Source organism: Malaclemys terrapin, chromosome 8 (genome assembly GCF_027887155.1).
Source record: "Malaclemys terrapin pileata isolate rMalTer1 chromosome 8, rMalTer1.hap1, whole genome shotgun sequence".
Taxonomy (NCBI): Eukaryota; Metazoa; Chordata; order Testudines; family Emydidae; genus Malaclemys; species Malaclemys terrapin.
Window position 1 is genome coordinate 61,056,500 of NC_071512.1, and position 14,053 is coordinate 61,070,552.

Sequence of the window (14,053 nt, forward strand, 5' to 3'; positions counted from 1 at the left end):
CATTCCAAGATTTATATTTGAAATTTAAACTCTTCAACTGAAACAAATTTTCTGCATGCTGTCTCTCAAAAAAATGCCTTCAAAACAAGAGTGGGTGTTTGAAAATTAACATTGAGATATAACCAATTTGTGGCCATTTAACTGGGAAAAAGCTGTACAATAGCTTATAAATGGTATTCAAAAGTAAAGAATTAAAGCTGTGTGGGTCTTAAGAACGTCTTCAGGAATTATTTAAATAAGAAATGCAAATAGCCAGCATTGATGCAAGTAGTCTTATAATAATACTGTAACAGCTATAACTAAATATAAATGTCTTTGGCTGGGGAAAATGCATTTTTATAATGTGCAACAATAAATATTCATATGATTAAAGTACTTAGAACTATTATCTGCCTCAAGTAACTTAGATGTATTTTTGAGCTGAAAGACTATCTTCTTATACCCTCTTCCTGCTGGTAATAAAAGGATCATAAAGCTGTGTTTCAAATTATAGTTAAAGACTGAAATGTTCTAGGTATGAATTAAGTGATACTGTCAATAAGCAGGAAGCTCAGCGATTATATTTGCAAGACAAAATTTATTTTTTATTTATACCTGTATGTCCTCAATAATTCTCAGTGTAGAGCTCTGTACGCATGTGCCTCTCGTATTTGGTGCAAAGATTGTTCACCTGTGACATTGCTAAAAGGTTCTCATTAAAGAGAAATCACAGGATAACTGTAACTTTATATTGTATGAGGCATGGAAATTAACAAGTTAGGACCATCTTTTCCTGCCAACTTACGTTCAGTTGTTTCAAAAAGTAGGTAAACTAAACCTAGACCAGATGTGCCAACATTTCTATGGTAATGCTGATTAACAGTATTTTATTCCAAACATTTAAGCTTTAAGTGTGTAACATAATTTTACAGTAGGACTAGAGTAGGACTGACAGTACATTTTTAGCAGGAATTGAAACTTTCTATTGTTGAATTGTACAGCCACAGAGTTAAATACTGCAAAGTGAAAAGTTTCTGCAGAACAAATGAGTCTAATGAGAAACTCATAAGTTCCTGTCCATATCATATGTACCACATGGATAATTTAGGACCAGATTCTGCCTCCCTTCTTTATAAATGAGTATTCGTGTTTAATTGAAATCCGAGCCAGATCATCACTATAGATTGTCATAGCTCCATTGAAGTCAATGGACACCAGCTAAGGAATTTTCCTGTTGTCTGTATGCAAAGTAACATACTGCTCATCATGAACATGAGGTAAACTCTGTCCTTATTATTCAGTTTGAAGCATAGTAAGAGTGTCAATGGAGCTATACATATGGAGCTAAACTCAATGGAGAGAAAAATGGCAGGAAATGTATTAAACTTATCTGTTATGGTCCATCAAGATTGTGTGCTATAAAGATGAAATTTTTCTCTCTCATTTGGTTCTTGAGGCCTGTAACATCAGTGAGATGATTTCTGCCAGAGGGATATGAACATCGTGCTTCTCAGTTACAGAATCCTACTCTCTGACTAGGAGCAACACTAACAAGTTCTTCTCTACAGCAAATAAACAAATGTCAATCCCCTTTACTCATTTGGCCTATTACACACTTGTGGCTGGCCCCAATTTCAAAACAAGCCCCTGGCTCCACCAAACATCCTGCAAGTTAACTTATCTAAAACTGCTATCAAACTAGTTGAAGAAAAAAGGATCCTCTATGTATCTACTGTCCTCATCTCCCATAGCACTAGAATAAGATCTTCATCTCCCCAGGACCAGAAATAGAGGCCTTTCACATGTAAATTAACATTCATTTTTACACTCCTGCATCTTCAGGCCTATACATTTGCTGAGTCACCAATGTCACACATTTCCAAGAATCCTGTGCTAAATCTTACACTTCTATAGTGGGCACCATTAAAAAGCTCAACATCCATCTACACATACTGCATTGTGGCACCTGAGATATCAGTCATTCCCAATTCCACAATGAAGGAAACAGGACCATACTGATATATAAGATCTCAGATATACCTGTGTGATAACTGAGTTGGCGGTAGACCGACTGTGCACTTATATAGAGTAATATGGAAATCTGAATAAAATAAAGTGGTGACCTTTTGCGTTGTGTGCTGCTCAAAGGAGAATCTTTGTATGTCCTGGGCCTTTCAGAGTTTCTAGGCCAAAGCCTACATTAAATTTAAAAATAAAAATCCTTTTAGACTCCTCTTGCAGATTGTCATGCTGAAGGGACTGAGGGGGCAATTCACTCATTGCCACTTTTCTAATTTGGAGCTGGATTGTAAACGTACACTCAGGCACTGTGTTGCCCCAGGAGTTGGAGAGCAACTAGATTCCACTGCACAGACTGGTACAGTGGGGAGGGGGACACTTGGCTCCACTCACACACCTGTGTGAGGTTACCTCACAAGTTCCGGACATTCAGATGGTCCATGCAGGGACAGGCGGGGAAACTCATGAGTGACCCTTTGTATGTCTCTGATGCCTGGTGGGTTAGTGTAATATACCACAACGTCCTTCTAGCCATTATAGTGTTGCCCGTGTTGCTTTCCATTATGAGATATTTGACTTTCCTTAACCACTTAGCCACAATTTCTAAAAGAAATAAGAGCAACTAGAAATGCTGTCTTCCATGTTATAACAACATGAAATATTGTATAACTTCACAGAGGTCTCATTTTAGAATGCCCTGGAGAGGTATATTTCTATGTTTGTGAATAAAGAGTTGGGAACATTTCACAGACAACCATGTGCAAGTGTTCTCTTTATGGTCAAAAAGGGATATGCATGCAAGCCAAGTGGTCGCAGAGGCACACAAATCTTACTGCAAGGTCAGTCATTTGCCAAGTTTTTGTTTATGCCCATGAATACAAATGTTCAGGAGCACTATTAAAAAAAGAAATGTGCATATTTGGCTTTGGCTTTTCTTATCAGAAAGTATAAAAGCAATAGCCCTTTCAGAGGCATACTTAAAGGAAAGGTAAGAGTGGTATTATGTGGGTGGGGACTACTACAGCTATATGTTAATGAAGCAGGGAAGTGCATGTTTTAGGATTCCCCATACACTCTAACCCCAAAACGAATTCTAACAACAGAAAAGGGGACTGTGTGTATGATATTAGGTGTCACTTGACAACAATCTTATAAAATACTAACTTCCTGAATTTCGTTTAGATGGTTTGATTTTTCAAATGTACTCAGCGCCCGCTGCGCCAGAGCCAATGGGAAATGTAGGTGTACTCATCACCTCTGAAAAATGAGTCTGTCTCTCTAAGCCCAAGTCCCCTAAAGTCAATGGAAAGGTTCCCACAGTCTTCATTTGCCTTTGGGTAGTGTTTTGTATATTACGCTGGGATTTTCAAGTGCCTTTCAAACTCACAGCTTCAAGGTTTAAGATGAAGATGAAGCTGCCCACCTGCACGGCAGGAGTTAAAAAGAGTCTTTGGGCCCAGTGAGCCTTTCCCCATTATACTTGCAATCAATGTCAGGCATAGAGTGGGGAGAAAAGGAGAGAGCCTGGCTAAGTTCAGGGCTGGCTGGCAAAGAGGCAGGTGCTAACTGTTGCTCTCCCTGAGAGTAAGGGTCACTAGCATAACAGCTAAGGCAGCCACCAGGGAGTATGTACTGTCTCCCCAGCCAAAGGAGACTGCGGAGGAGACCTAGGAGCCTAAGGCAAATGAGGTAACTGAGTGATTGAAGCCCAGAGCCAATGTGAGGTTCAGCCTCACCAAATGTATGGCTGCCCTGCCCAAAGGAGCTTGGGACCATGGCAGAATACTGTCCAAGACACATGTGAGGGCACTATGGGAGGCCCAACTACCCCAGCAAATGGGACTATAGGGAACATGCCCCCAACTGAAGCGACAGTGATAGGAAGTAGCCCAGAGTGGTAGATTTGAGAGTGGGAGGGCCCCTTGTTTAGGTTTCAACTCATGCAGGACACTGGGCTGGGACTCGGTGGAGTGGGAGGGCCCGAATCCCCTGACCCCACTGCCTAGAAGACTGAGGCACCTTGACCAGGGAAATATGGGGGTGGTGGTCAAGGGGTGCCCGGCCCTCCAAGCACCCGGTTACAGGTCTCCTCCTCAAAAGGCATTGAACAGCAGCAAATTATTTGTGGTCCATGTGGGATACAGATGCTCAGTACTTCTGATGGATAAAGCCCTATCATTTTTACTCTGTATTAGCAGAATTTTAGTACATGACCCAATGTTGAACAATCATTTTCAAAAAATTATCTTTTTCCCCAATCTGAAAAGCTTCCAGATATAGAACTCCAATAGAAGGAAACAAAGGTCCCCCACAAAGAGGATTTACAGGATATGGACTTTAGTGTTGTATAATATTTTCTGAATAATTATCAAATATGTAGGGTCCTCCTAACCTGATTTACATCAATGGACATTTTACCACTGCATTCAATGGAGTCAGGATGTCACCTCTAGTGTCTAAGTACTGTCCCTGTCCTGGAGAGCTCACACTTTGCTATGGGAAATTACCAGCAATCCTGGAAGTCTTGTATCAAATGAAGTGTCAGTAACAGATAGCTGATCAACACGTGTACAAGTTGTGCTTAGATTTCAATTAAATTATGATGTATTTGCCACAGAAGTGCTATTTCTTAAAATGATGATATAATTTAATGTTTTGTTTTAAATTATTAAGGTGGCACAGAAATTCAACATACTTCTGGAATGCTCTTTTCCAAGATCACATTTCAGTTGTTATGGAACTCAGATATCAGCCAAAGGAGAATAGGGTTACTGTCATTTTATTAATATATAGTTGGAATTCAGTTATGAAATGTATTAAAGAAAACCATTCCTCAGGTGAATAAGGGCTTCTGACAAGATTGCCCTGTAAGAAGAATACTCAATCACTGGAATTATCTTTAATATAATCACCCACCAAGGAATAAAACTGCATCTCTAAAATGTTATTTCACTTTGTAATGTCTGGTTGGGTAATCCTGTGCTAATTCTCTTTTATGCAGAACAATTTATACTCTGTATTTAACACTAAGCCTCTATGATGGAGTGTATAAGCTCCACATGGGGGAGCCAAGGGTTAACAAGGCGCTTTGGGCCCAGAAGGCCCTACCCAGCTGTACCTGCTGGGCATCCTCACAGTGGAGGCAGAACTTAAAAAGGAGCCACCCTGCTCAGTCATGGTGGACAGAGCAAGGGCGTAGTCCTATGCTGTTAGCACCTGCAGAGAGGCCAAAGGAGCTCCTCACTGCCTGGACCAGACCCTGCTGCTGAGCTTCCAAAGCTCATGGAGACCGGGAATGGTGGGCAACAACTGAAGGAGAAGAGCCTCCAGCCCACATCCAGTGAGAACCTAAGAGTCTGCAAGCCAACCTCTATTGTGACTTTGGAGGGATAGAGGCCATGATATGAGGTGACCCAGGGAGCAGGCTTAGTGGCATCCACCCTACGGGCCATATATCCAACCTGCTAGTCACACGGCCCTGGGTTGGAACCTGGTGGAGTAGGGAGGTCCTGGGTTCCCCTACTGCTAGCCACACAGACTCTCACCACTGAGCAATGCAGCTGGACTTGGACCCAACCAACCCCCACCCCCACCCAACAGCCCCTATCCTAGAGTTCTTCAATCTATTGTGAAACTGGATCCTAGTTACACACTGAACTGTCAGTTTCCAAAACATGACATAGGGATGTGGGTACACAGCTTCCATTATTGTTACATATCTGGCCCATTTTGAAAATTTTAGTTTAACAGACTAACTGTAGCCTGATTCTCAGGTAGATGGAGCAATAATACGTGGAATATACAGCAGTCAAAGTAGCTTAAAAATGTTTCCTAGCTGGAAATCCATTTGTTGATGGACTGCCTTCTGTTGATGCTGCATCTTTCAGCTACTATAATTGGGCCCAATATTTGAATGAGTTGTAGTAGGGAGTCTAATAGTCACAACAAAATGTCATTCTGTTTAATGACTAAATATTGTGGAGCAGCCTTCCTGAGATAGAAGGATGGCACAGAGCAGAGAACTTAGGCAGAACTAGGGTGACCACACGTCCCAATAATATCGGGACAGTCCCGATTTTAAGTTATTTGTCCTGCATCCCAACCGTACATCAGTCGGGATGCCCTTTGTCCGGATATTTTGGTTTGCAGTCCGGGACCACACATACCTGGGGTCCCGGGCTGGCTGCACTTACGTGGGGCAGCTCCTGCCTCCAACTAGGGAAGTGGCCACTGGCAGGAGCCTGCGGTGTGAATTCCTGAACATGACAAAGCTGGTGTCATACGTGCTCAGTATACCAGTAAGCAATGCGTACACAGAGTGTGTATTTTCTATCATGAAAGATGCATCAACTGATGTCTGGTATCGAAGCAGTGTAAACTTGGGGTGGAGCCAGCAGGCTTGGTGGGATCTGGGGGCACAGCACAAACGGAGCAGGCCATGCCAGGGCCCCTTCCGAGTGTGGGCCTGGCGCTACTGAGTCACCATTGTAAACCCAGTACTGAAAAGACTGCCCTTTCCTTGAGGCTGGGAACAAAAGTCACACTTCAATGCAGTTCTTTGTGACCAGGCTTAGCACTGCACTATACCCAAACCCGCTGTTGGAGAAGAAGCTTTGGTATCCAACCTATCCAAAGTGAACTGAAATCACCCATTTATTTTAAGGGGCAGGAGCAGCACCCCCAGAAAGTTATGCCACCTGGGAAACTCACTCTGCAGCGACAACAGAGGAAAACCCACCCCAACCAATTGAGCCCGGGTGGCAGCTGACCTCCTCTCCAGCCCAGCTCCAGGGCTGGAGTGTTCCAATGACTCTCAGTACCCAGGGCTGAGTGACAGTCCTGGAGTGGAACCACTTTGCACTTGGGGTGCCCCTGAGAAGGACTGGGCAGGTCAGCTTGCAGGGAGACATGGCTTGCAGAGCCAGGCACGGAGTCCCCTGCAGCCGGCTGCGTGGACTGCAGCGGAAGGGCTAGAACTGCCAGCTCTGAAATGAGATGCGGCTCTCTGCTCGATGGAGGAGGCTGCTAGAATCAGAGAGTTGTCATTTCAAAGCTTTTCTTTCACTACCTATTTTTGCATGGGGAAAGCAGGGGCATGTGCCCCACAGAGGTAATAGTTGCATCCTCCCCCCAGCAGAGTGTGTGCAGACCGGTCCACCTAGCTCATGGCAGAGCCATGAAAAGAAGACACCTGCCTCTGCACATGCTGATTCCACCCAGGGCAGGCCGGGGTTGAGCACTGCTAAACTGCTGCCCAGTTCGCTTACCCACATTGGCAAGCAGGGATTGTACCTGGCAGCATACATCTGCTTGGTCATAGAATATCAGGGTTGGAAGGGACCTCAGGAGGTCATCTAGTGCAACCCCCTGCTCAAAGCAGGACCAATCCCCAATGTTTGCCCCAATCCCTAAATGGCCCCTCAAGGATTGAACTCACAACCCTGGGTTTAGCAGGCCAATGCTCAAACCACTGAGCTATCCCTCCCACCCGATGTACAATTGGGACACCATTTGTCTTGATATTCAGGTGAAAATTAAAATGTGGTAGTGAAATAGAAAATTAGTCGATTGGGAATGTCCCATTAAACCCAATTGTGCTGTTATCTACTGGCAAATTTGTTTTTTCAGGTTGTTTTCAGGTGTAACACAATTTACAGTAGGGATATGTAGTTTACAATTCTGAAACACAGTGCATAATGTAGGACAAACTATAGTGGGCACGTAATAACACATAAGAAGCACAGAGACTACACAGTTCTTTTCAGTGACTAGCTATCTAGCTAACGGTCTTCAGCCGAAAACCCCACCTGAAATGGCAACGGCAATACCAAAAAACAAAAAAGACAGTGCAGATACAGGACAGAATGGGAAACCCACTTACACCGGGATTCAGAAATCCTTCGAGTGTGATTCAAAAACCTTTTGTAAAGCATGCAGGAAGGAATTTAGCATTTGCCATGGCGGTGAGTCTGATGTTAAGCATCATGCTAATTCAAAAAATCATGAACAAAACACCAAGACTCACAAGAGCAATACCCTGGTCTCACATTTTTTCAGCAGGCCAAATGAATCCTTCAGTAACAAGGTTATCACTGCTGAACTAATTTCAAGTTTACCACACAGTAGTTCATCAACTATCGCTCGTGTGACTGTGAACTTAAACTTGCGCCTACCTTGTATCCAGATTCAACGATTGTGAAGCATTTCAGCTGTGGCCGGACTAAAGTGGAGGCATTGATCAAAAATGTGCTGTTCTCAACAGAATTTTTAAAAGACCTTAGCAAGCCAGACGGTCCCTATTTCTCAGTTGCCACAGATGCATCTAACAAGGGCAATGTGAAAACTTTCCCCTTATCGCTGAGATACTGGACACCTGAACATGGGGTCCATGATAAACTGTTAGACTTCTATGAGCAAAGGGAAGAGACTGCAGAGGCAATAAGGAACACATTACTTGAAAAACTTGTGACACACAAACTAGACCTAAACAAAGTGTCTTCCTACTGTGCTGATAATGCAAACATGAATTATGGAAAGTGACAATCAGTGTACCAGAATTTAAAAAGACAAAACAAAAATAGCTTCCCTGCAAACTGCCCTGCCCATGTTGTGCACAACGTAGTGAAACATGCTAGCAATACCCTAAAAGTTGACATTCAGACTCCGGTGATTAAGACGTTCAATCATTTCAGCAGTTCTGCTAAGAGAGTAGCAGCACTGAAGGATATGTTTGACTTCGTGGATATGGAGTATGCCACTTACTGCACTACATTCTGACACGCTGGTTGAGTCTTTTCCCAGCTGTAAACAGGCTTGTAAATATGTGGCAGGCTGTTAAATGCTACTTTGTTTCCCTGGGCAGTGACAAGTGCCCAAAATCTCTATGGATGCTGTTCTCGGTCATGGAAAACAGTGAACAAGGTGAGGGGCCTAGCAAAGTTGATGTGCATCTGTTTTTCCTCCAGAATGTCCTGAAAATCTTCAATGATACTGTGCTCTGTTTGGAAAATGAGAGTATGACAGCATGTTAAGTGTATGCCATAATGAATACTCTGAGAATTAAACTTCAGCAACGGAAGAATGACAAATTCTTTGGCTCCAAAGTTGAAAAAGCATTAACTGAGATGCTGCCTGTCACTGCTGCATGTCTCCAGAAAGACTTCATGAAATTTTACGATGTGTTGATCCTATATTTGGAGAAATGGTTTGATTTTTCAACAACTGGCTACTTGTTCAATACCCAGTGCTCGAACATCAAAGTTAATAGGGCATTCGAGTACAAGGATCTGTCTGCGGCCATGACAGCTGTAAACTTCCAGAAAACAGTGGATCTTGATTATCTCTATGATGAGTACTGAATCATCAAAGACATCAACTCCAAGTTGGAGCCTGGAAAATACTCAGCTGGGGAATTCTGGTCTCAAGTGCTGAGAAACAAGGACGGTAGCACTGAATTCCTGAACATGACAAAGCTGGTGTGATACGTGCTCAGTATACCAGTAAGCAATGCATACACAGAGTGTGTATTTTCAATCATGAAAGATTCATGGACTGATGTCCGGAATCGAAGCAGCATAGACTTGGTGCGGAGTGAAACCCTTGTCAAAATGAATTTCTGGATGAGTTGCAAGGACTTCTACAGCTTTGTGATTGCCCAAAAGCAAATCATGACTATGGCAAAGTCATCCAAGAAGTACTAGACTTCTGGCACGTCTGAGAGGTATGCAAATTGTGAAGTTGATTTACTGACTGAATAAAAAACTTTGCCCTTTACCCCTGTTGTTTGTTTAGTGTACAAATAAATCTGTATGTTTAAATATGGATTACAACTAAGTCTATAATTTAGTCAGGGGGATCATGACACTCACTGATTCCAGACCTCTGTGACTTAGTTTGCTTCAGCTGTCAGGGGCTGAAGTTGGGGCTGAAGGCAGGACTGTGGGCCTCCCCTCTGTGACTGTGGCTGGAGCTGGAGCCAGGGCTAGAACTGGGACCCTTCATTCTCCCGCCCTGCAACTGGGTCTGACTTTGCAACCAGGATCCTGTGCCCCTGTCCCCATGGCTTCTGTTGGGGCCTGGAGCTGGGGCCATGAGACCTTGCTCCCATGGCTTATGGCATGGGCTGCAGCAGGGGCCGTACACCCCTCTTGCATCTTCCTAGGGCTGTGCGCCCCCTCTCATGTCTCCAGTCGGGGCAGTGCACCTGTGGCTGTCTTGCTCCCCACCCCCGCCTAATGTGTCCTGATATTTCACTCTTGCGATCTGGTCACCCTAGGCAGAACCCCCAGTGTCTTAGCCAGGGTGGGCCTGGGGGATCTGTTCTCTCCCATCACCACAATTGCCTGCAGTGAAGGAAGAAGTGTCTTGTGAATGGAGAGTCAATTATGGTCCCCATGAAACATACGTTGGGGCAACATGTTGGCTTTTTCTCCTCCCTTGGATACCAATTTTTTTTTTCTTTTCAAAGACCTGTCCCAGAACACAATAATAGAAATCAAGGTGTGGAAAGGACCTTGAGAGGTCATCAAGTCCAGCACTCTGAGCTGAGGCAGGACCAAGTAAACCAAGACAATCCCTGGCAATTGTTTGTCCAATGTGTGCTTAAAAATCTCCGATGATGGGGATTCCGCAGCCTCCGTTGCAAGCCTATTCCAGTGCTTAAATACCCTTAAAGTGTTTTCTAATATCTCACCTAAATCTACCTTGCTGCAGATTAAACCCATTAGTTCCTGTTCTACCATCAGTGGACATGGAGAACAATTTATCACAGTCTTCAACATATTTGAATGCTTATCATGTCCCACATCAAGCTCCTTTTCGCAAGACTAAACATGCTCAGGTTTTTTACTCTTTCTTCATAGGTCAGGTTTTCTAAACCTTTTTATCATTTCTGGTGTTTGCCTCTGGACTCTGCAATCTATCCACACCTTTCCTAAAGTGTGGCACCCAGAACTGGACACACTACTCTAGCTGAGGCCTCACTCGTGCCAGCAGAGCAGGACAATTATCTCCCATGTCTTATATACATCGCTGCTGTTAATACACCCCAGAACGATGATAGCCTTTTTTTGCGACTGCATCACATTGTTGACTCATTCAATTGTTATCCACTATAAACCACAGAAGTATCCTCCAGAAGTACTACCTCCTAAGCAATTATTCCCCATTTTTGTAGTTGTATATTTCATTTTTCCTTCCTAGATGAAGTACTTTGCACTTCTCTTTATTGAGTTTCATCTTGTTGAATTCAGACCAATTCTCCAATGAGTCAAGGTCATTTTAAACTCTAATCCTGTCCTCCAATGGATGTGCATACCCTCCAAGCTTGGCGTTATCTGCAAATTTTATAAGCATACTCTCCACTCCACTATCCAAGACACCAATTAAAATATTGAGTACTGTAGTACCAAACCCAGGACTGACCCCTGTGCAATCCCATTAGATACACCCTCCAAGTTTGACAATGAACAGTGATAATTACGCTGAGTAAAGTTTTTCAACCAGTTGTGCATCCACCTTACAGTAATTTCATCTAGACCACATTTCCCTAGTTTGCTTATGAGACTGTTATGTGGGACTGTTTTTAAAGGTCTTATTAAATCAGGGTATAACACGTCTACAGCTTCCCCACTAGCCAGTAGGCCAATTACCCTGTCAAAGAAGGAAATTAGGTTGGTTTGACATGATTTGTTCTTGACAAATTTATGTTGGCTATTCCTTATATTCCTAGTATCCTTTAGGTGCTTACAAACTTATTGTTTAATAATTTGGTCTAGTATCTTTCCAGGAATCAAAGTATCATAACCGAGCCAGTATCATAACTGAGCTCAGCATGGATGCAATGAGGAATTGGGCCTATGAACTTCATTGTTTTGTAGGCCAACTGTTTTTGTCCAATTTCCAAATTTCATAACTGAAAAATTGGAAATGTGCATGTTATTCACTTGAAAATAGTACTATTTTTGACTAAAAATGCAAAATGTCACGCCTTTGAATTTCTGCAAAAATGTTTAAAAATGTTGAAATAAAATGGTTTTGTAGTGGTTGATCCAACATAAGGTGAGCAAAATGATGTTTAAGTATTGACTATTCAAGTGTGGGCCATGGTTAGTGTATTTGTCTCTTTTGATTTATAATAATTCTAGAGAACATTAGTTTATAATTATACCCCAAGATGAAGCACCCTACATTCAAGCTTGGGTTACGGGCTTGTCGCATTCATAATATTTTCAAAATCTTTTGTTCAGGCATCACTTCCCATTTGTCATGAAAGAAATTATGGATCCAACTGGACCCCACCACAGGAAAAGTGATGGGAGGGGACTAGAGAAAAGAAATTCTTCATAAATTTCTCTTTTTAGAGTTTCTCCCCAAATGTTCCATTGAAAGGCTCCCTCCCTATTAGAATAAAGGCCAGTCCACAGATACATCTGCTTGTAGGCCCTGTGCTTTTACAGTGGTTCTGTGTCCCTGGTGCCCCATCCACCGATTTGCAACAGTACAGCGAGGGTTTCTGCAGTCAGTGGCTGCACCACAGGATGTCTGTCTTTAAGGAAAGGAGTTTCCCAACCACACAGTGGGGTCTGTGAAATGGCAATACAGCATAGGCTGTATTATCTTCCCAGAGAATCTCTCAGAGAAAGGGAAGGAACAATGAACATCTCCTTGGTCTCACCATTCTCCTACCTCTTCCTCCCATGGAGAGCATACTGCCTAATTCCTCCCTTGCATGGGTCTTTGAACCCAGTGAGACCCCACTCTGAATCCAAGGCAAGGAGAAAGTGATGTTGCAGAGGTAGCTGAGCCCCTCTCTTCCATACAAGACAGAGACCCAGACCTTCAGGGATCAGTCAGGCCCTATGTTCTCAGCTAGAAAAGTTCAATGAAGGATTTAATATTAATGGTATTGATAACATAAAAGTAGCAATTTATACCCACTCTGACTGTGGTTATTTTCATAATGGAGTTGTATGCATACTGAAGTTTTTTCGTATCACTGACCATACCTCCCAAGGTAGCTGACAGTAGGAAATGTGTCCCATATTTCTTGATAAGGTTCTCTGTGATTTGCTGAAGGGTTGGGCGACGTCCTAGTAGTCTTATGTTGCGAAAGAATTCAGGTGCGAGAGGCAGTGGGGAGCCAAGGAAATTTCTTCTTTCGACAGCTAGATTGTTTACTTTCCAGCGGCCAAACTCTCTGTAAAACAAAACAATTCTCATTCAGAAATGCATCATTCAGACAAATGTTTTCATTTGCAAAGTACATCGCTCTGTTGCCTAGCTGGGGGCAATGTATTACAACAAGCTTTGCTTGGGATACTCTGTCATGGATTATATACATAGAACAAGCAACGAGTATTATTTATTAGAAACGGAGGGAATACTCCATAACAAAATTGTCATCTGGAGAAGAAATAAATAAGCTACTTAGGATGCACCAGTTTCTATTGCTTTTGTTCAGCCTGTGATGTGACCATAATTCCAGAGCAACTTGATTTTGTTAGGCACTGAATATAAATTCAGAATTATACAAAGTTCAATATAAACTCAGTTTTTTTGTTAGCACTTTGTAAAGGAAATTAAAATATCATTTTTAAAAGCACAATTGCTTTTGCACAATAATCCGCCTGTCTACTTTAGCTCACTACTTTAAAGGCATTAGAAAGACACTGTCAGACTCCATTTGGCCAAGCAGAGATCTTGCTGAAGTTTCTGGCACTTTTGACCCTGATTTTGAAACATATTCTTCAAGCAGATCAGATTCTTGGCAACATAGTGCACTTTCTTATATAAAGATGAAGCTAAACAAATTCAAAGACCATATGCAACAGGCACCCATTCCCCATTCCAAAATAAATCAGTGATAGAAATGAAAGCAAACAAGTCAATTAAGCAGTAATAAACACATCTTTTATTCATTTACTTACCAATTAAGATGCAGCAGAGAGATATTAGCAAAAGGACATGTTGTCCTCAAAATCTAATCAAGGGACTATTTTTATTTCTCAATGTCTGCAGTAGCTTTGCCTTTATGAAGAGCTTTTGTTTTGGTTTT

General features: G+C 42.5%; 1 protein-coding gene across 5 annotated transcripts in view; it reads right to left on the reverse strand.

Annotated features, from left to right (window-relative positions):
- The window catches only part of BRINP3 (BMP/retinoic acid inducible neural specific 3), a 326,305-nt gene that overhangs the window by 138,028 nt on the left and 174,224 nt on the right, over positions 1–14,053 (reverse strand). For all 5 annotated transcript variants that reach the window (XM_054036464.1, XM_054036461.1, XM_054036465.1 and 2 more), the window contains exon 3: positions 13,005–13,195. In XM_054036464.1, coding sequence (XP_053892439.1) covers positions 13,005–13,195 — 191 coding nt within the window. The remainder of the gene's footprint in view (positions 1–13,004; positions 13,196–14,053) is intronic.